The sequence below is a fragment of the Erithacus rubecula genome (genome assembly GCF_903797595.1).
Source record: "Erithacus rubecula genome assembly, contig: SUPER_Z_unloc_1, whole genome shotgun sequence".
Taxonomy (NCBI): Eukaryota; Metazoa; Chordata; class Aves; order Passeriformes; family Muscicapidae; genus Erithacus; species Erithacus rubecula.
The window spans coordinates 4479551-4500328 of record NW_027635590.1 but is presented as its reverse complement, the minus strand read 5'-3'; the positions used below and the strand labels follow the sequence as shown (position 1 = coordinate 4500328).

The following is a 20778-nucleotide window of genomic DNA, read 5'->3' as shown; positions in this document are numbered from 1 at the left end:
AGTACATTAAGTGCATGTTTTTCATCTTAGAATAACTCAACTTCTCATAACTCAGCTTGGGAGAAATGAAGTGTTACCCATTATCCTACGGTGCAATGTATATCACTAGCGATGCCTGAACAATTTCAAGATGATACATTACTGCCAGGTTGCAGCTGGAGTTCCTGGTATTAAACTCTAGTTACTCCTCTGAAGATAATTGCCTTGCCATCCAGGAAGAGTTAGCTGGCTGTGGAGATTCCTGTCTTTTGGCAGCCTACTGTCAGTTTTGGGAGTTTTGTCATGGAGTAGCAGATTGAAGAAAGTAAGCGGGAGTCAGAAATAGACTTTTGCCTGGCTGCTAAAGTAGGGTTGTGTAGAGGGAAAGATGAGGTTGGTGACATGCTTACAATAAGAATTTGTAAGCTATGAGAATGGCTTGTGTAGTGATAGGCTCAGAGGGTGAGTTTTTGAGATAGTTAATTTAGACACAAGAGAGGTGCAGGAGAAAGCTCTATGATCCTGCTTGTTGCCAGTAAAAGCAATCTCAGCAATGAGATTTTATGTAACAATAAGCACTCCAAAGCAACCAATTTGCTGGCTAATAATGTCACATTGCACTAATACTGTCATTTTTAACAATTTGCAAATGTGTCTGTTCCACCCTGAATGCATTTTTAAGTGTTAAGAAAATATTAAGAGAAAATACTTGATTCAGTAGCAGTGCAGTAAGGGTAACTCATCGTTGCACTGTACATAAACATTTTTGGGAATACAGCAGTTGGTCTTTCTTACTCTGCTAATTTGGGTAAAAATATACCCAAATGCTCCACTCTTTGATTGTGTTAGTTTTGCCTAATAGACTGCAGAGCTGTTGCACCATTGGTTTGGAGCCAGCACTCAGTCTAGCTGTGGACGGCTTCAACATTTTAGAGAAATTATTTTTCTCTTCTAGACCTCTTCACAATGAAATATTAATGATTATGCCAACTTCACCTGCTACTTTGTTTATGTCAAACAATATACACTAAGCCCACCAATTCAAGTAGCCAAATACATCCACACAAAAGTGGATTATGAGTATTTTTTGCATGTTTTGAAGTGTTTGTTGTGCCAATAATGCATGCATATGACCCCATTTTTAACTTTATGATTGATGCAGAAAATCTTGTTATGGATTTGGCAAGAGGAGAGGAGATAGGCTGAATTGCTTCATTCTGTATTGTATGTAACAAAGCATAAAATAGAAGTGTACTACATTTTGAAATGTCAGTTCAGCATCTGTCATTTAAGACATTAACGCTCCTCATTTACATAAATATCTATGTATTTATCCTCAATGAATCCATCTTCTTCATCTCCACATGCATGAACTTTCTCAAATATTACAATGGGTTCTTCACTGCTTGTACCCGATACTGAAGGAGAAGGACTTATGTCAGCTGAGAACTCCTGTTCAAACATCTCGGCATCATTTTCTTTCAGACGACGGTGACGATAGCTGATCAAGTAGTGATACCATGCCGGGCATTTTACAGCAGTAAAAATCAGGAGTGTGGTGCTTAGGACAAACCCTAGGACACCCGCTAGGAAGGTCCAACTTTTGCCAACAAGTGGTAACTCTTAAAAAACAGGAAAAAAAGAAGAGTAATCTTCATGAGTAGTAGCAAGAACTCACGTATGACTTTTTTTCAAAGTTAAATTGAGAACTCACTAAGTAAACATTGGTAGGGGGATTACTGTCTCCATAGCTTTAGCAGAATGTTTTTGCTGTGTTGTTAGGGAGTCAGTAATATCACGAGACTAATAATGTATGTGCGTCTCATATTTCATAGCACTGTAAATCTAACTCATGTTTTTTATAAAAAATAATTGTTTTGAAGTCTATATCAAAGCTAAAGCTCTAGGGACATAGAAAAGAAAAAAATAATAAAATATTTTTTTCTTCCAAAACTTAAATTCCAAGATTAGCTTTTGGAAAAAGTAACTAGTAATTTGCTTCAAATTCTGTTTCCCAGGCTTTTTTATATGGTGATAAGGCCTGAACCATAAAATACCATGTCTTTTGTTTGGCATGACCTTTCAGTTGTGTTTCTTTTATAATAAAAATTTCAATAAACTGTAGTTGCCAGTAGTCTCTATCTAGAATCTGATTTTGTGTACTGGCCAGTACCCTAAATAAATTATAAAATGGTACAGCTAAAGAAACATGCCACAGTGTTAGCTTATAATTTCTGTGTATATCTGTAGATAATGTTCCTGCTTTAGCCAGAAGGAAGAAGTAAAAAGTTTCAGGATGGAAGAGTTAACTGGCATGTAAGATTAACATTGAAAGGTGAAGAAAGGAGAGGAGGCTATCCCTGAGATTTCCAAAGAATGTGCAATGGGCACATTTACATCCTTTATGCTGAACACGGTTAGGATGAGAGGAAAATCTGTAAGTTCATGCTATCACAATTTTAGGAAGACAGCTACATCTACTAGAATGCATTTACTTTGGAAAAAGCAAATTTTTTTTAAAGTTCCTTCCCTAGTTCTGTTAGGCAGAAATCTAGACAATTACCTGAATTTTAGGGCTTTGAAATTTCATCATCATTTTTTGGTGTCATTTGAGAATTGTGGGGTTTATCTGTTTTGAATACTTACTCAGTAGACCTTAACATTCACTGTAATGTGTGTAACTGTCTACCAGAACATGGAAATATGCTTGTTCTGTAGCCCTGGCTTTTATTGAAGAGTCAGAGTGTACTAGGAATTCAAAACAGTATAAAGTCATGGTACAGCAAATCAAACAGCTCACAAAGCAGTAAAATGAAATACTTGCGTATTACCTGCACGAGTTCTGTTGTTTCCAGTGATGTTGTTTGGATTCAGAGCTGTTATTAAGGCACTACTTCTAAGATGAATAGCAGGAGTGGAAGTTACAGTGTTTTCTAAAGAAGTCTTTTCAATTTTGCAGTCAGCTGTGTGAAATGCTGCCATCTTGATGGAGATTTTATCCATGTTTGACAATGTACATGTAGTGTTGCTTTCATTGTCTGCGAATATGAGCAGTAATAAGGTTATTGGATGCTGGTATTTTTTTGGCACTCTAATCTAAAAAAATCAGATGGATGGCATTACTGCATAATATGGGTAAATTGATGGTGGATTTTATCCTCATTAGAAAAAAATGAACAGTAAAGATATTTGATGTAAAAAAATACGAAATACTGCTTGTAGCAAAACTCACCCAATGTCACATTGGAGGCAGTTAGCCATATCTGTAAGTGAAGGAAGTCACAGCAGATCCATGGGTTTTCAGCTAAAACAATTTTAATTGGTTTAAAAGATGATTTTATATGAAAATATTTCAGAAAATTATACTGTAGATCTAAAACTGTCAGACTTTCTAGAGAAGTAAACGTGTCTGAATCCAGCTGAGCAATCATGTTATAGGATAGATTCAACACTGAGAGTTGATTTAATCCTGCAAATGCTGCTTTATGAACTGTGCTGATACAGTTGTTGCTAATATCCAGAGTTACGAGATTTTTCATATTGTAGAAGCTGTTATTGTTTAGTACAGTAATGTTGTTTTCATTTAGATGAAGTTCAGTGAGGTTAATAAAATGTCCAAGAATCTCTTTGTCACGATCTTCTAAAGTGATTTTATTGTTTTTGAGGCTTAATTTAGTAACGTTTTGAAAAAGATTGAGAGAGATATTAAAGAGGTTCTTTCCAGACTCCTCACAAGCAACCTGTTGAAAAAAAGACAATGACAACTATTAAATACTGTAGAAAAGTCTACTAATGCAGGTGTCTCAGTGAGGACTGTTAAAGGCAAAAGAAAACTATCTTCTATTTTTTAATACTGTCTCTTGAAAAGTTATATTGCTCTTCATTAAGCTTTATTTACATCTTTCTTAATTGACTCAATGAATGAATTCTCCTAGTGTCTAGAGACTTGAGGTTCCAGAACACTTAGTGCTGAGCTCTGTGTTTAGATGCGTGGGCCTTTATGTGATGGTCATCCAAAATGTAACCAATTACATTTTTTGACATAACATTTTGGAATTAATATTTGGAATGAATTATTTGTTGATTAAAAATAATTACTTTCCTATATGATCTGGAAAGAAGGTGTCTTAGAGTAACTTTATTCAAGACTGCAATTCAAATTCAAATTAATTCAATTAATTCAATTATGACTTCTAAAATGTATTTTTTTAAAAACATTATTTACTCTTAATTTCAAATAACATCCTTGGAGTCAACCTTCAACAAAAAATTTATTATATTTATATTTGCTCTACCACTTAACTTCATTTTGGTTTTCTGTGTTAAAATTTAGCATAGTTATGGTCTTTTCTGATTTTAGTCTCTGCTTTCAATACCTTGAAATATTTTTGTTTTCTGAAAAGAGTACATTTATTTATATAAGTAAAGAAGCATTCCTGTTGTCTCAAAGAATTTGAGATAACAAAATCATCTCAAATATGTTTCAGTGTTATTCACCCACTTAAAATGACTAATCAGCTGGTTGTCCATTACACAGAAAATTACTTATTACTTGCATTTTTAATGCTGGCCATTGGTTTATGCACAGAATCGTGAATGGGGCCAAGCTGCTATGGAGCACATCTCGAGCTCTCTTATTTTCTTTCAAGCATCGGTCTCATTACACAGTTGGGACAACCAGAAGATGTTAGCAGCTCATGTCCTCAGCAGAAGCAGCCACAGAATGTGATGTTACAACATGCTTTGAAAGTTTTTTGGCCAATCACAAAAAGCAAAAGCATGTTCACAGTAGTTCTGTCCATCCACTATAAGTGCATGTACTTTTGGTTGAACATTGCTTACTTATTTAGAATACAATACCTGCTTGTAAGCCTTAAAATATAATGTTTGGAGCTCCAATATTAAGCTTAGACCTTCCTAATATTTTGCTAGATAAATTTTCCTGCAGCTCAGGAAGTTATTCTAGCCAAGCTTTAATACACAGACCATTGTCCTATTTGTCCTTGCTTTATACATCTCATATAACTTTCCTGCTGACAAATCTTAGGGCTGTCACTTAGCTCTAATTGCAGTTCTGCCATTTCAGAGGTCTGTTTTTCACAGCTTTCCCAAAACCCTCTGATTTTAAGGATTCCCTCGCTTTTGTATATCTTTCTTCAGAACTTCTATGTTTATGAAACAGTTTTAAAAATGCCTTCTGCTTCAAGTGTATCTTTCAAAAATAAGGGCAGTTCACATCAATGTAAAACTTACAGTTTGGGAAGTAATGTTGCAGTCAGCAGTGACTGGATTCAAAAATAGTATTCCAGCTGAGATCACAAGCCAGTAGAGTTTCATGTTTGTAACCTAGTAAAAAGCAACACTTTGGAATATCAAGACCAGAATTACTGGTGTCTTCTGTAGTGATAGTTTTACAAATTAGTAGATAAAATTATTTCAATGACAGTTTAATAAATTTTGCAATGTAAAATTAGGTGAAAAAACAGGAGTTATCAGAATTAATGAATTCAGCTTTCACTTAATTGAGCCAAACCTAAAATCCAGTGTGCAGACTATATCAGCAAATAGAAAAGGGTTTAGTTAGACAAGTTAATAAAGAAAAGTATCATACATGTATAAAACAAATAGAAAGGGCTGTAGTCATTAATATCACTATTAAAGCAATTGTGAGTCCTGGAAGACTATGATTGTAGTAAACTGCAAAAAGTATTGACGTTTGCATGTTCTGCCTATACAATTTCGCTTGTTCCTCTGACAGAGGCAGAGTACTCTACTAGACAATTGTTGGTCTGTCCAGTCAGATTTCTTTTATATTCTTATGAAAGTTACTAAGCACTTTCGTGAATTAGAAGATCAATCTTGTAATCTCTTTATTGTACACAATATAACCTATAATATGACAAAAAGTTCAACTCAGCTTGTCTCTTATGAAGATATAGTTGTTGCTCCAGTCTTTGGAGATAAATAAACGTGGTTCAATCTCTAGTGGTGGAGTTTTTGTACAGATTCAAGTCTTACTTTTTTGAAAGTTAGGAAAGGTCCTACAAATGGTTCTTACTGTGACAACGCCTCTCAAAGAAAGGGTCTCTCAGTCATTGCCTTTGAATCAGAGGCTATTAGAAGTATCTGTTCATTTTGAGCAGAAACGTTATACCATGCCTGTGAGATGTTAAGCTAGTCCCTGTTTATGCCACACTTGAATGACAATGTTATGTAAAAGGTAATGAATCTTTAATTTTTCCATTTTTTCTTAAGCATCTGAAAAGATAGGGTGTCAAGTTAATATTAATATCTCCTTGCCAGATTTCTATCTTCCAAAATAATAGAAACCCAAAAGTTAAAGTGTAAGATACTTGTTTCAAGTGAGCTGTACAGAGCATTCACTGAATTTAACAGAGAGGAGTGGGGGAAATTACTTCAGGAAGTTTAATTATGCGAACAATAGGCAGCCTGTCAAATTTACAAAATCTCCACCAGTCCTTAAAATGAGTGCTGGGAGGCCTTTGCTGATCATAATGAAGTAAATGAGGTCATAGGACAAACTGGTCAAGTCTATTTGATAACTCCTATATATTTGCATTTGTCAGAGGATTGACCTCTTTCACCTGACTGAATGAGCCTGGAGATTGCATAACTTCTTGGAAAGAAGTGGAAGATAAATGCCACTTACAGTGCTCTGATCCATTGTGTATTTCTGCTTCTGTCAGAAACTTACACTGAATACAAAAAGAGTTCATTAACCTTTTGCCATTTAGCTGTGGCAGGGCGAGGGGTGCTGTCAGCAGCAGCAGCCCCTGTGGGATTGTGTTCTGCATGAGGTTTTACACTTGTCAGTGGTCATACTTGTAACCTGCATTATTTTTTTTAGCCAGTTTGTGTATTGTTAGTGGAAGACATGATGCACTTTGAGAACTCCCAAAATGACCATTTTAGCATCTGGATCTTGCAGCATATTTGTACTTTAAATATACAGCTTCCTAGATGTTCAGAAACACAGCAGGTCTTAACCTGGAAATTTATAAATATATATTATTAGAATTATTGTAGTTTTCAGATTACAAGACAAGAACTGTCTTAAACAGAATAGAAAAATATATTAAATATTGGTTTTAATGTTAATCTGTAAGTTAATAACAACCAAATGGAAAATTTGTACATATGTGCATATGTCTAAGTCCAAAACATAACTCCTAGCTCTTACTTAGTTTCTGCCGGAAGTATTACAAACGTGACTGCCTGCATTTTGTGTGTGTGAACCTGTAAAATCAATAAAAGAACATGAAAGCACCTGTAAATTTAGTTGCAGTTTAGCATTTTAGTAGAACTAGATTTCATGAGCTGCTATTTAAACTAACTACTTTGAAAAGAGACTTAACCTGGCAATACATTGGTAGTACTTTGATATTTCCTTGTAATTAAAAGTGCTTTCTTAAAAATTTCCATTTGAGAACTTTGAAAATGAATCATTTAAAAATAATGTAATGATTTTTGTTTTTCTGGGGAGGTAATTGAGTTTATATGACCACTCTGGTTTTCAGAGTCTGCTCCCCAGCCTTCTAATGGAGTAGAATTTACTTAACAACTCAGCATGTCCAAGGTTCATACTAATTCCTGAAAGTTTGATGTACCTTGAGATGTTTTCTTCCACTCTAGCAACAAAGTTACAGTATAAATCTTTGCCTGCATTTTAAATTAGACATGCCAAGTGCCTTACCTTTCTGTTGCGTCTTAGAGGTGTCATATGTACACATGTGTAGATTTTTCAGTGCACTGGCAAGAAATAATATGGTGAAACAGCACTTTATTTTTCTTCAACCTTTGTACCTGATGAATAACCAGGCAGTGTAAAAAAATAATAAACCTAGAAAATCCTTAGCAAAAGATTGACTAAGTTGAGCAACTTCTTATAATCACCTTGGATTTAATTGGATCAGCAGCCAATAGGAAAGTCTAATTGTAAAGTGCTGAAGTATCAAGTTCCAGATCATAGAGGAAGCAGTGAGTTTAAATGCCAGAGGTGATTCATGTGCAAGTTGAGTTATAATCAATTAAAGAAATACTGGAGACTGAAAAAGACTTGCATTTTTAATTTGATCATTCATCGAATGAAGAAAATGTCAGGATATTTGCATACCAAAGTAAAGCTTCCTAGTAACTAGTTAACTGTGTGTTAATGCTTGTATTTCAGTAACATCATTGTCAGAGGAGCTGCAGGGTGATACATAAAGCTCATTATTTACAAAGAATTGCATGCACTGTAAGGATGTTTGTAATAAGGGCTGTATTTCAGGGAGAAGCTCTAAAAGCAAATCATACTTGCTCTGCTCTGGTGTGAATGTCTATGTACAGGCTGAAAAAAAAGGGATTATATTGATATATAAGTGCTGTGTCCTGTAATTTTTTACTTCCATTAGTGGTCTTTCTGTCCAATCATACCACCAAACTACAGAACAATTAATCTCCTTTCCTTCTACATTCCTCTCCAATATCTGGCTGTATAAATTGGTTTACTTCACTATGTCTTTGTTGTTATTGTCCATGTAACATCTTTGTTGTTATTTCTTTTGCATAATATCTCAAAACATTCTACAATTTTTCCAAGCCTCATCCCTGATTCAGCTTCATCCATAGTTTTCAAATTACTTGTGGTAATGAATTGTGTTTCTATGACAGCCATTGCTAATTTTTAAATTGTCTCTTGAAAAATTAATAAGTTGCAGCCTCTCCTCAGAAGGTTTCTGCCACAGAAAATTCATCACATTAAGTCAGGCATTTCTAGTCTCAAGGACATGCTGGATCAAGTTGAAGTATTTAGCCAGGAGTCCATATGATGTAAGGAAAGGAGAATTGCCTCATGTAAAAAGAATGCTCTCTAATGTGTCCACACACACTTTAAATAGAGGGGCTGGGAGAATAGGTTTCTTTCCTTGTCCTGCCTTGTACACTTTAAATCTCAGGTGTAGATGAGAGAAATCCCATAGAGCTTTCAGACACCATTGCTCTCAAGAGTGGTATTGCTATACATGTAGTAAACTGTATTCTCACTCTTTTGAAGGTGCCAGTGATCTCCAGGAGAAGCACCGTGTTTGTGTTTAAATACAAGCTCCGTCTAAGCCATATTGCAGTGTCTCCAGGAGAATTACATTTAGAGTAGATTTCTTCTGAAAATCAGCACCCTTAGCTGATTTTATTGATTTTTTTTTTTTAATATGGAATTTTATTGAATTTTTTATTGCACTTTCTCTATTTTCTTTCTTCCATGTCTACACTTGGGCTTGATCTGAGAGAAGCTGTCACTGCTGAGACCTTGCGACAGCTTTCATAGGCCTACACTGAAGCATGAGGAGCATTCAATAAAGAAGTAACACGAAAGCTCCCTAATAGCTCCTAGGTCCATGCCTCTCAAACAGTCTTGGATCAAACTACTCTTGTAGCTTAAAAGTTAGCTCCTTTTTCAACTACCACATATAACATAATTCACCATTTATAAACTTGTGGACTTGCAGTGAGGGCCTCATATTTGGACTGGATCTGAATAAATTAGTCTCAAGAGGGTATTAAATTTAATGTCATATTACGATCATCCAGTATCTCTTATGCAGTCCCAGTGCACTCCAAATTTGCCATACTAAGTGGGAGATCAAAACTTTGATTTGTTTTATCATCATCAAATCCAAGGCATTTTTGTGGCAGGGTCAGCTAACCTGTCAGAATTTCTATGTAATATCCTCAGTTTCCTCAAGATTATAGATCTTTCTTGGAAGCTAGTTGGAAGTGGTTACATTTTTGATACCCTTTTCAGAATTCATTGTAAGTGATGGAAACTGTGGGAGAGGCTTAGGGGACTGGCATTTTTTCATCTCCAGAAGAGAGGCTTAGTGGTTATTTTATAAAAGTAAATACCTGATGGCCAGAGGTTAAGAACATGGAACTGATCTCAGTGATGCCTAAGGGCAGGATGAAAGACAATGACCACATGTGGGAGAACAGGAAAGTCCATTTAAATATCAGGAAAAACTTCGATTTCTAAGAGTGAATAAACATCAAAGCATTCCCTAAACCAGTCGTGGTGTATCTGTCCTTCAGGATACTGTAAACCTGAAAAAGACACTGATACATCCTGCTCTAGGTGACCATGCTTCCAATAGTGCACAGGTTGGACAGACAACCTTCAGAAGTCCATTCCAATGTCAACTCTACTCTGCTTCTTCAATATTTTCATTATTTCCTTACCCTGAAATTATCATTGTGTAGTTCAATTGTTTTGCATCATCTCTTAAACTTGAGGGCACAAGAAACGTTTCTTTCTGCAGTCTTTTGTCCACTAGTGTCAGTTACACAATTTACAACTTTCATCTTGCACCTCAGATAAGGTTAGTGAAAAAGAAAACACAAATCCTGAAGGAAGGTGTTTGGCTGATTTTGTCATTCTTAGCAGGAGAAATCACTCTGGAAACAAGCAAACCGTTAAAGCAATCTTTCATGAACAATGAAGGGAACTAAGGTGTAGTCTTGAGGGTCCCAGGAGTGTTGTTTTTTTATTTTTAAACTTCCTTTAAGTATGTTCTCAAGTTGACTCTCTAGCTTTCAGGAATTTAGTAGAGATTACTAGGCTTATCATAAAACAGCGAGAACAATTCTTTACATGTTCTTTAAGTCTGCTAAGCTTGTAGCTCACTATAGCTGGAATGGTAAAGATTTTATATTTGCAAACTAACAATTTCCTAACAAGATTAAAGTCCTAAATCAAGAATGTAAAAAAATGCCTAATTTCTTAGTTATTGCATAGTTAAGCAACTGCACTGCTCAGACCTTTGAAATGACTCTCCATTCTAAAGTAATCAACTATTCTTTGCAAAGAGTAATCTGTTCATCATCATCATATGGTGCTGTCAGGTCCTGATATCTTTATAATATATTTTCTTAATGTGCACTCAGAAATTGCATACCAGTGTCGTTATTTCAAACTGCCTGTTGTTACACCAGAAATTCACAGATTGAGAGGGAGAACCATACTTTTGCCAGTGTTGAGATGAATGCAGATAGACAGTGTGGGAGTGTTGGAGAGCACTGTGTGGGTATTATAAAGACAGTGAATTCTTCTATTCTCTCGTTTTGTGAATGTTCGTATAGCTAATTCAGCTCCAATAATATTAGGCACAAGTTTGTAACTCATTTTCATAGAATCTAGGCTTTTGTGTTACACTGAGCACTTCAATGAGGCTGGAGAAATACTGGAGTTTGAAATGAGTGCTTGCAATATATATTAACCATTATATTTCTTGTAAAAGTTACAAAAACATTATATTTTTACAGCAAAGAAAAGTTAAATCAAGCTATAGAAGAAGATATCGAGCGTGAAAAGGTTTTGGCAGATGACATATTGAAAGATATGTCGCAGGAAAATCAAGCTAAATATATGGAGATGAAAGCTGCTAATGAAAAGCTCTCCCAGGTTGGCTTGTTTATGCTTACCTAAATTATTAAACTGGTTTCATTTGGTTTAGATAAAATTTAAGTAAAATTTAATCTTAAATTTAAGATTTAAGTATCAAAATTTTATTTAGATAAAATTTATTTTAAATAAATACGATAAAATAAGCTTGCTGGTATTTTAATCAATTTTACAAATACCTGAAAATAGAGCAATTGTCTCAGACCAAATACTTTGCCTTCCCTATATTTCATACTTTAGGAAGAAATAATGTTTACTATTTTCTGTGTAAATTTAGGGTTTGACATGCAGTTTTTAAAAGCCACACAATACTTAGATGTTTCATCATATGTAAAAAGCAGGCAGAAATCAAAAATAACCCCAGCAATTTTTGTAGTTCACTTGAGTAGAAAGTTTCTTCTTGTGTACAATAGTGCATCTGACTAGCTTTTTCTATTATTATTAATACTGGATGTCTGAATGTATCAGAGAGAGTGAGCTGGGCTTTATGAAATGTTTGTTATTTCACTAATCCTAATTTTAATAACAGGAGTAACATTTTTAGCGCTCTGAGACGATCGCGTTCAAGACATACAATCTTATAAGTTTCTGTGTATAGTCTGTAGAGAGATGAGTTCAGTGTTTTTCATCTGTCTTAGAATGAGCTGAATCAGTAGTCAGGCTTACCTGTATCTTTCTGGACTATGAAGAAACTGTCATGGCTGGTTCAGATTTTAAAATTTGACTCTGAACTTCCGAAGTACAGATAATAAGTTCCACGCACGGTACTGATTTTAAGAAAAAAGTAGTAGAAAAAGGGCAAACAATTTTTTGGTAGTAGCCCTACTGCAAATAATAATGATAAGAGTAATGGAAAAGTTGGATGCTGAAAGCAAGTGTTTACTACATCTGAGTTATGTGAAGGAGCTGGATAGAGTCTTACCTTTCAAATTTTTAAGAGCAGCAATGGGAGGATTTACAGTATTTGATACATACTAGGGTTTAGAGTAAAAAAGTAGTTAATCAGGTAGTAATTTATATCTGAATTTTGCATTTTGCTTCCTCTTTAGGAATTGGTTGTTCAACAGCAGGAATTGGATGCACTAAATGTAAAGGAAGAGAGTCTAAGAGCTGTACGTATGACAACAAGTGGTGTCTGTACTAACCTTTCCTAAATGCTCTTGTAAAGAATAATACAGTAGAAAAAAGTACCTATGACATCTTTTCTGTAAATTTTCAGATACTGTAGGATCATGCTTCTAGTGTGGGAAAGCAAATCTGCCTCTCTGGTTTCCAATAATAATTTCTAATCAGTTTTGGATAAAAATGTTTTTTTGAGGAGAACATTTTCATATTGCGTCTTTTATGAACAAAAGGACTTATGAGCTGAAGCATACAGTCAGAAAGTATAATTTTCAAATACTGCTAGATATTTTTCAGTCCTTTTTGAATGTTGCATATAGTTTGAAATCCTATAGAAACTGTGAAGTAGTAAATCTGCTAGTAAATTGGCCCAGGGAAGAGCTTGTAAATCAAGAAGTAACTGATTGGCATATTCTGTTCCAGAATTGTAATATTGGCAATATGGATTGTAAATTTTACTTTTTATAAAGTACTTTATAAAGTGCTGTTTACTATCTCTGTACTTTTTGTAAGAAATAAGCTTCACTTGTAATATATATATGTAGGTATATAGTATAGGTAAGTGTTACTTAACTAAAGCATGATTACCACAGTGCTCTCTTCCCGTCTGAAAATAGCTAGTAGGTGTTTGTTTTTCGCAACAGGAAATAGCACACTCTGGGATGAAACAGAGAGCTGTGCAGTTGTATGAGGAGGTCCATGAGCTCAAGGAACGTCGAGATCGAATGATTGCTGAGGATAAGAACATGGAGTCTCCACAGGAGGAAAGAGAGAGATTACTAAAGCAGGCAAGAATAGCAAATGTTATGTAAAAAATTCTCAAAGTCAGTATCATTAGGGGTGATAATACTTGAAAACACTAAAGTATGAACTTTGCCTTTATGTATGCTCTAGGCAGCGCAAATAATCTGACATTAAAAATAATTAGTTAATTGGAAGGTTGGGATATTTCAGGTTCAGCCAAAACCTGGAGACCTGTTGTAGTGGGTTCAGTGGAGGGCTGTGAAGATAATCCCAGGGGTGGAGCACTTCTTCTATGAGGACAGGATGAGAGAATTGGAGCTTTTCATCCTGAAGAAGAGAAATCTCTGGAGAGACCTATAGCAAAGTCCAATACCTAAAGAGGGCTTATAAGAAACAGGGCAAGTGACTTTTTTACACAGGCAGAAAACGCTAGGGTGGGGGAAACTGTTTTAAATGAAAAGACAGGCAATTTAGATTAGATGTTAGGAAGAAATTCTTTACTGTGAAGGTGGTGAGGCACTGGAACATGTGGGTTTCTGTAGTGGTTTTGGTTTGTTAATCTCAAATTTCTTGGCTAATGTACTAATTGATGCTGAGGGTTTTAGCATTAGCTAAATTGCCAGTGTACTTACTAGGATTATTTACTTACTTTCTGCTGTGAGGTGGAATTAGGAGGAAGGCATAACAGGCTTAACTTTAAATGGTACAAAGAAAACTTTTATTACTAGAACTATAAGAAAAAATAATAAAATTTAGAATAAAACTTTCAGAACACTTCTCCTCTGCCCCACACCTTTCTTAAAAAAGAAATTTAAAAAAATTAAAAAAGAAATCTTTACAAACCACCCATCCTTGGAAGTGTTCAAGGCCGGATTTGATGGGGGTGCTGAGCAACCTGATTGAGTGGATGGCATCCCTGCCCATGGCAGGACTGGGGAGTATGGGGAGGGTGAGCTGGAGATGATCTTAAAGTTCATTCTAACCCATACTATTCTGTCATTTTAAGAAAACAAAATTGGCATGGTGAGGTTTCCAGCTGGTTTACTTGCTCCTATTAAGGAGATATATTGGTTGGAAAAACTGATCCAGTTGAACAGCACTTGTAACCTAACTCCAGAGAGTCCCTGAACAGCTATACTAGTCCAGGAGTAATTGTATGAGTTTACAATAGTCTACACTGGAGCTAGCTGTTTATGCTTTATAGATTATTGATCTGAATTGCCAATGTTAAGTGTGTTTGATTATTTTAAAGCATGATTTTTAAATATTTGGAAGACATAATGCTTAAATCATACCACTTCTTGTTGGACTATATAACAAATTTGTGGCTTCAAATGCTAAGTTTCTATTGCCTGTATTTTGAATTCAGGTTGGTTTTTTTTTAATTTTCCTTTTTTCATTTGTGCTTTTAATTTCATATGTTAAAGTTGTTGAACTTTTTTATAGATAAAAGACGATAGTCAAAAAATTGCAAGCATGGAAAGACAGTGAGTAACCCCATTATACTGTTGTTATAAATTGCATGTACACCTAAAGACACATAGTTCTGTTCCTTCACAAGTCTATTTATACAGACTTTTAGAACATCAGCACAACTTGTACTAGTCTTAACCTTCTAGAAAGAATAGAATATGTTCTTCTGTTTTGAATAAACAAGTTTTATTGTGTTAGAACATTTAGATCTGCATAGTAAGATACTTCTCTCCCTTATGAATGCACCTTGAGAATATGAATTGGTAGTAGCACTAACTTAAAACTGGTTTAAGGCTGAAGAAGATATTGATTTTTAAGAGCTACTCCTCTGGGACAGCTATGAAATTGAACCTGCATGACATTGCAGTCACATTTTTAAGTTTGTTTATGTCTTCTTAAAACCTAAGAGTTACAGAATTTCCATTTTTAAGAGTAGAAGGTCATTGCTTCTTGATTCTTAGGCACTGGGTATTTCCGAAGATTGGCCAGAAAGTTAAGTAAATTTTATAATAAATATAAAATATTGAGGGGTAGGTAAAATAGTACAATGTCTTCTGCTTTGGAGCCTTTTGATTTCTCTTTCTTGAAAGCAAAAAAATGGAGATAATGCATAAAATCTCAGAGAAATAAGTTTAAATTCTTTTAAGCAATATTTCCAACTATAATTATTGGTGAAATTTTAATGTATTTTAGTTGTATTATAACTTGCTTTGCAGAATTTTTAATATATAACAGTAACAAAGAATTATATTTGAGATTTTATGTAGAAATGTGTTAAGTATAGTTTCATTTCACACTTTGATTGATTATATAGCAGAGTGTTTTATTTGGAAATTTCTTACTGGATTTTACTGAAAACAGTTTAAGGAATACAGTTTTTGAAGTTTAACAATTATGTTGTACCACTCCAAAGCTGAATAACAACCAGCAGAGGGACTAGTTGAGTAAGTTAAGAATTACTGATGATTCAACAAATAATGTTTTGTAATGAAAAGGATTTACAGAACTTATATTTAATAAACAGAAGAATAAAGTGACAGATGATTTACTTATATCTTTTATAATAACAAGAATCATCCTGATATTCTTTTGTTTTGGTAAATTTCTATTTTCTATTTTTATTTTTGACCTCTCTGCAGTTTTGTCTAAAATAAAGTAACTATTTTGCAACACTGTTTTAAACTTGACTTTCATTATTTATTATCTATTATCTATTGTTAGGTTGGCAGAAGTAAAAGAAAAAACAGATTATTTTAAAAAGGTCATTCAACGACTTGATATGGATCTGGAGAACAATCGAGGTAATATGATTAGAGTTGTAGGAGACTATGCAGAGCTATGTCTGTTTGCCCTATAACAAACTGTTATACTTATGAGTTGCTTAAAAATTTTAGGCTTATGCAAACATCCAGTACTCATCACCATGAGAAGTCCTGTGCCTACAGGTACAGCCTTTTTCTTTTCAGTCATAATAAATGGGGAGTACCCACCTTCAGTGGTGTTGCTAAACACCTGATGCTAGTGCTTAGGCTAGGTTAGTTTGGAATTTGTCCTAGCACTGGAAGCTATGGCTTTGGGGGAAGTAATTTTAGTTTGAGCATGGACTCTTAATAGCTGTAAAAGTTTCTCCACAAAATGAAGATTCATGCAATAGAAAACCTTTTGGTTACAAGAGATCTTGTTCAGATAGGAATTACATAAATATATGCCTCCATTCTGAAAGTCTTTATAGTAAATTACTTAACTTCTGTGGGATTAAGGAGTTGATGTCCTTCTTACTTTGTGATTGTTCTTGTGCAATCAGTGCAAAATCCAGCTGTAAGTTTCTTACAGGTGAATAAATACCTAAAAATCTGCCTCTAAACAAATGTTTCAGACATTACCATCTTTTGCATGACAAAATATTTCATATGTCTATTTGCATCTGTTTATCATCTCTTCTATGGCAAAATATTTCATATTTCTACAGATGTATTTCATTTTTTTTTAAATAATTTATTAAGACTGCTTTATTAGCTTTGTGTTTCCAGATAATAGAATTGCAAATTTTATTGTTCTTTGATTTTTCCTTTTTGTTTGGCTTGCAATTATTTTTTTAATTTTAACTTTGGAGAAATACAGAAGGTAAGAAGCGAGTTGTTTTTCACATTTTATAGTTCAGTGTACACACACAATCATTTGTTTCTGGACTGTGTCTTTCACTGTTTTAGAAAAACAAGTCTATTGAAGAAGAGAGTTTGAAGCATATGTAGGAGAAAGCACATGCTCTCTGTCAGCATATCAGTACCAGTCAGAATATTCAGAATCAAGTTACTTTGTGGTATAATGCAGAGGGAATTATACCTCTTAGTGTAATACAGAGGGAATAAACATATTTATAAAGAATAGCTTTAAGACACATAAATGTAAACTCCCAATGCTGCCTTCTCTAGGGAATGGAGAGAGAATCACAGAGGACCATTCATACTTGTGCTCTAAATCAGCATCTTGGTGTATTCTTGAAATTCCTGTGCACTCTTCCTCTCCAATGACTTTACTTCTGCATCAGTATTTAAACATTATTACATACCTTTAAAATTTTCTATGTAAATATCAGGTGAAATAGCCCGTAAAAAAAAAAAAAAAAAAAGAAAAACAAAAAAGAACATAGAAATTTTAACTAAGAATTTTTTAATATTTTAGGATAAATATTTAGAAATGTTTCTGAGTAGGAAAAGTACTAAACAGACCACATTGAAGTAACTATTTTTAGGTTTTGCCTGAAAAAAACCTAAATAACTAAATAATTCACCCACTTATTACATGGTCTGTATACTAGCAGTTAACTTTAATGATTAGTTAAAGTTAGCATTAACTCATAATGCAACAGACCTAAGCCTTCATACATTGAAGGAGAGGTTAAGATATTTGTGTATTAATGGCGTATTTTAAAGAAAACTTACTGAAAGGACATCTCAAAGTTGTGGTCTTCAAATAGTTTTTTCTATAAGTGCATGACAAGTGACTGTTTCATGGCTCACCATTACTAGAATTTTTAAGAGTAGGCCAGGCTAAGTTATTAACTAATGGAGTCTTACCTTGCAAAATGAAAGAGAGAGTTCAAGGAGCAAAGCCATAGCTGCCAGGAAGCTGAAGCAGAATCAAAGGCCCTTAGGGCCCCTCAGGTGTTCTTATTGTTTGTATGTACTAGATAAAAAGGAAAGCATAGGGGTGCACAAATAAAAAGTCCTAGAGAAATTTGCTTGCACAGTTTTATCTGTACCTGTTTGATTATTTTATTTTGTATCCTTTAAAATTTAAAAATTATGTTGAAAATAAAACAGACTCAATAAAAAATTTAGATGTTTGAAACTTAAAATTATTCTAGTTATTGTATCATCTTCTTGTGGCAAGTATGTCAGGTATCCTACTTTACTAAAACATATAAATTATAAGTTACTTATAATCAGTAGTTGAAATTAAAAATAGGGTAAAGATGTATGTTTTTCTTTACTTCTAGTACCACTATATTGAAGGTGTATGGAAATGTTCTTTCAAAACTAATTCTGTAAAGCTTTTTTTCTGTGCATTTCATTTTCCGAGACCATTGCTTGCATAGTTCTCCTGTTTATTTCCCTGAGATTATCAGTTTCTTGCAAGATGTGTGTCCTTATGACAGTCCATTCTATTAGGTGAAAGTGCAGTTGAAGTGGCTCATTTATTAAGCATATATTAAGGGCTGCAGAAAGTTTTGCGTAATCATGGTGCCCAAATACATAACAGCGTTTGTTCACTATTACTGAAATTCACATAACTTCAGAAAAAAAACTGTGAACTTCCTTTGTCCAAGCCAAGTATTTATCCCACTCCTATCAGAAGCTATAACACCAAAAGGTTGTCAAAATTGCATTGAGGCTGATTTTTTAAAGCTATTTTCTTTTTAATATAAAAATGTATCTGACATAGTTGGAATGACTACATTACATGAAATAGGGTGAATCCTGTAGTTCCTAGGGATGTAAAGAATCCAGGCCTGAGACAATATAAGGTTAAATCAATGTTATATCTCTTGTAGGAGAGGAAAATTGGAAATACAAGGAGTTGAAGAAGAAGGAAGAAAGCATGGATAGTAAGTTGTCTAATGCTATTTAGCCTAATATTTTTTATTCATATATATTTTGACCTAATTTCACTAAATTACAGGTTTTGTTTTATTGTTACAATAGTTAATTTATAGCATCGAATAATTGATGTGGTGATCTTTGCATATAGATCAGTCAGTCTTGTTTCAGCAGTCTTGTTCTGTGGACAAGATAATTGATATCTTACAGGGGAGTCACAAATATTCTGAGTGTTTTTCAAGGCTTTTCATCAACCATTAAATGTCTTAGGAACACAGCTTCATTTTATGAAAGCCAAGCTGTGGTTAATTGTTTGAGTGATTAAAAGCAGAACTTCAAAATGGAAAACTGTAGATAGAATGTAATTCTTTAAAATTAGGGCTTCTCATAGCTATTATTTACTGAAAAACAATGTTGCTGAAGCTTTTTTACATGTCACAGTTGTAGAGACTTTAGTAGCATCTAGCAGAGGATGGAAACAACTAGGTTTAAGTATACCTTATTCCTTATATACTGTAGGAACTTAAAAAAAAGTGTGTCTGTTACTCAGCAAAAGGGAAAATGGTCAGTAAACGTGTCATTGAGGTTCAAAGGATATAATACCTTTTTTCAAGTGTTCTCTAAAAATATGCTATATAACTTACAGGTAACATGATACTGAAAGAAAGGTCTCAGCTGATAACAAAAGAAGATGAGTAAGACAAAATGCAGGGAGTTTCTGTGTTTTCACATACCAAGTTTCCTGAGAACAAAAAGACAAAAGCTCACTTGATCTGGATTTGCAGTATTAGTACACTGTGTCCCACAGGGCTTGACTTACTGGGTTTTGGTTCTGCTTCTACTCTTCTTTAAAGTTTATTGATACAGTTCCAGACCAGTTAGTGATTTGGGGGACCTGAGACCTAAGAGATTTGGGGGAACATTCCAGGAGTGGGAAAAACATTCTCAGGGATGGGAAAAAAGCAAATATGGTGCCTATGTAGAAAAAGAGGGGACAGGGAAATACAGGCCAGTCAGATTAATATGTTTCCAGAAATAATTTGGGAAAACTGTGCGAACAAACAATACGTAATGTTACAGGCATGGGAATATGAATAACACTAGTATTGATTTGACAAGCACAACTTCTTTTCCTTCTTTGTATCGAAAAAATACTGCAGAAAAAGGAAGTTGTGGCAGATAATATGTACTTTAACCTCAGTACAACTTCTGCTGTCTTGGGGTGCTTTTAGAAGCAAGCTAGGCAAATATTATTATTAACCTATATTGTGCATTGAGTTAAAAAATCAATTGTAAAAGATTCTGTGCTAAAATGAAAGGAAGCATTGTGTGGAGTTTTGCAGTGTGTTGGATGTTCAGGTTAGTCAGTATTTTCTTAATCAGTTGGATGATGGGAGAGAGCATCTGACAGAACAGCTGCAGAAAATGGTCCATCAGAAAAGCTTAAATCGTGTTGGAGGACATGATTTAGTATACTATAGCACGTATAGTATGTATAGATTTAGTATACTTCTGTTATGTTAGAAATTAATTACAAAAGAGTTTGGAGAGGACTAAGCTAGCATAATCAGCAGCAGAAATGGAGAGTAGGGAGCAGTTCATTAGGTACGGCTGTGTGGATTTCTCAGAGAGTGAAAGACAAAGTGAACATGGCTGAGCAGTATCAGACTAACAAGGAAAACACCACGACAGTAGGTGTACATTGGAGTGTAATTTGTTAAACATCTGAAGTAATCTTTTTCCCTGTGCATTGAGTTCTTCAGATGAGAATATTGTCTTTAGTTCTGCACATAAGAAAGGGGGAAGAAGAAAAGGGGGCTATCAGTTCTGAAGAAAACTGATGAGGGTATGCAGAAAGCACGACCTGCAAGGAGATATAAAAGAATGGGTCTTTTATTTTTGAAA

The 20778-nt window shown here is 34.4% G+C and overlaps 2 protein-coding genes across 2 annotated transcripts in view; one reads left to right on the top strand and one right to left on the bottom strand.

Annotated features, from left to right (window-relative positions):
• IFT74 (intraflagellar transport 74) overlaps positions 1–20778 on the top strand; it is a 38626-nt gene that overhangs the window by 4579 nt on the left and 13269 nt on the right. The window contains exons 9-14 of the mRNA XM_079330905.1: positions 11296–11434; positions 12484–12546; positions 13201–13344; positions 14747–14787; positions 15995–16074; positions 18828–18881. Of these exons, the coding sequence (XP_079187031.1) occupies positions 11296–11434; positions 12484–12546; positions 13201–13344; positions 14747–14787; positions 15995–16074; positions 18828–18881 (521 nt within the window). The remainder of the gene's footprint in view (positions 1–11295; positions 11435–12483; positions 12547–13200; positions 13345–14746; positions 14788–15994; positions 16075–18827; positions 18882–20778) is intronic.
• LRRC19 (leucine rich repeat containing 19) lies at positions 7–11289 on the bottom strand. Its single transcript, XM_079330906.1, has 5 exons — positions 7694–11289; positions 5233–5325; positions 3212–3719; positions 2811–3017; positions 7–1601 (listed from the first exon to the last, which is right to left on the bottom strand). The coding sequence occupies exons 1-5, from the start codon at positions 7718–7720 to the stop codon at positions 1276–1278; spliced, it is 1161 nt and encodes a 386-aa protein (XP_079187032.1). The 5' UTR covers positions 7721–11289; the 3' UTR covers positions 7–1275.

What these genes read in the sequence shown, in the direction of transcription:
- LRRC19 (XM_079330906.1), bottom strand. Translation starts at nt 7,720, where the DNA reads ATGACACCTCTAAGACGCAACAGAAAG. An exon ending in CTCTAAGACGCAACAGAAAG is followed by an intron (nt 5,326 to 7,693) that starts GTAAGGCACTTG and finishes GCTTTTTACTAG; the next exon opens with GTTACAAACATGAAACTCTA. An exon ending in TGCCTCCAATGTGACATTGG is followed by an intron (nt 3,018 to 3,211) that starts GTGAGTTTTGCT and finishes TCATATTCGCAG; the next exon opens with ACAATGAAAGCAACACTACA.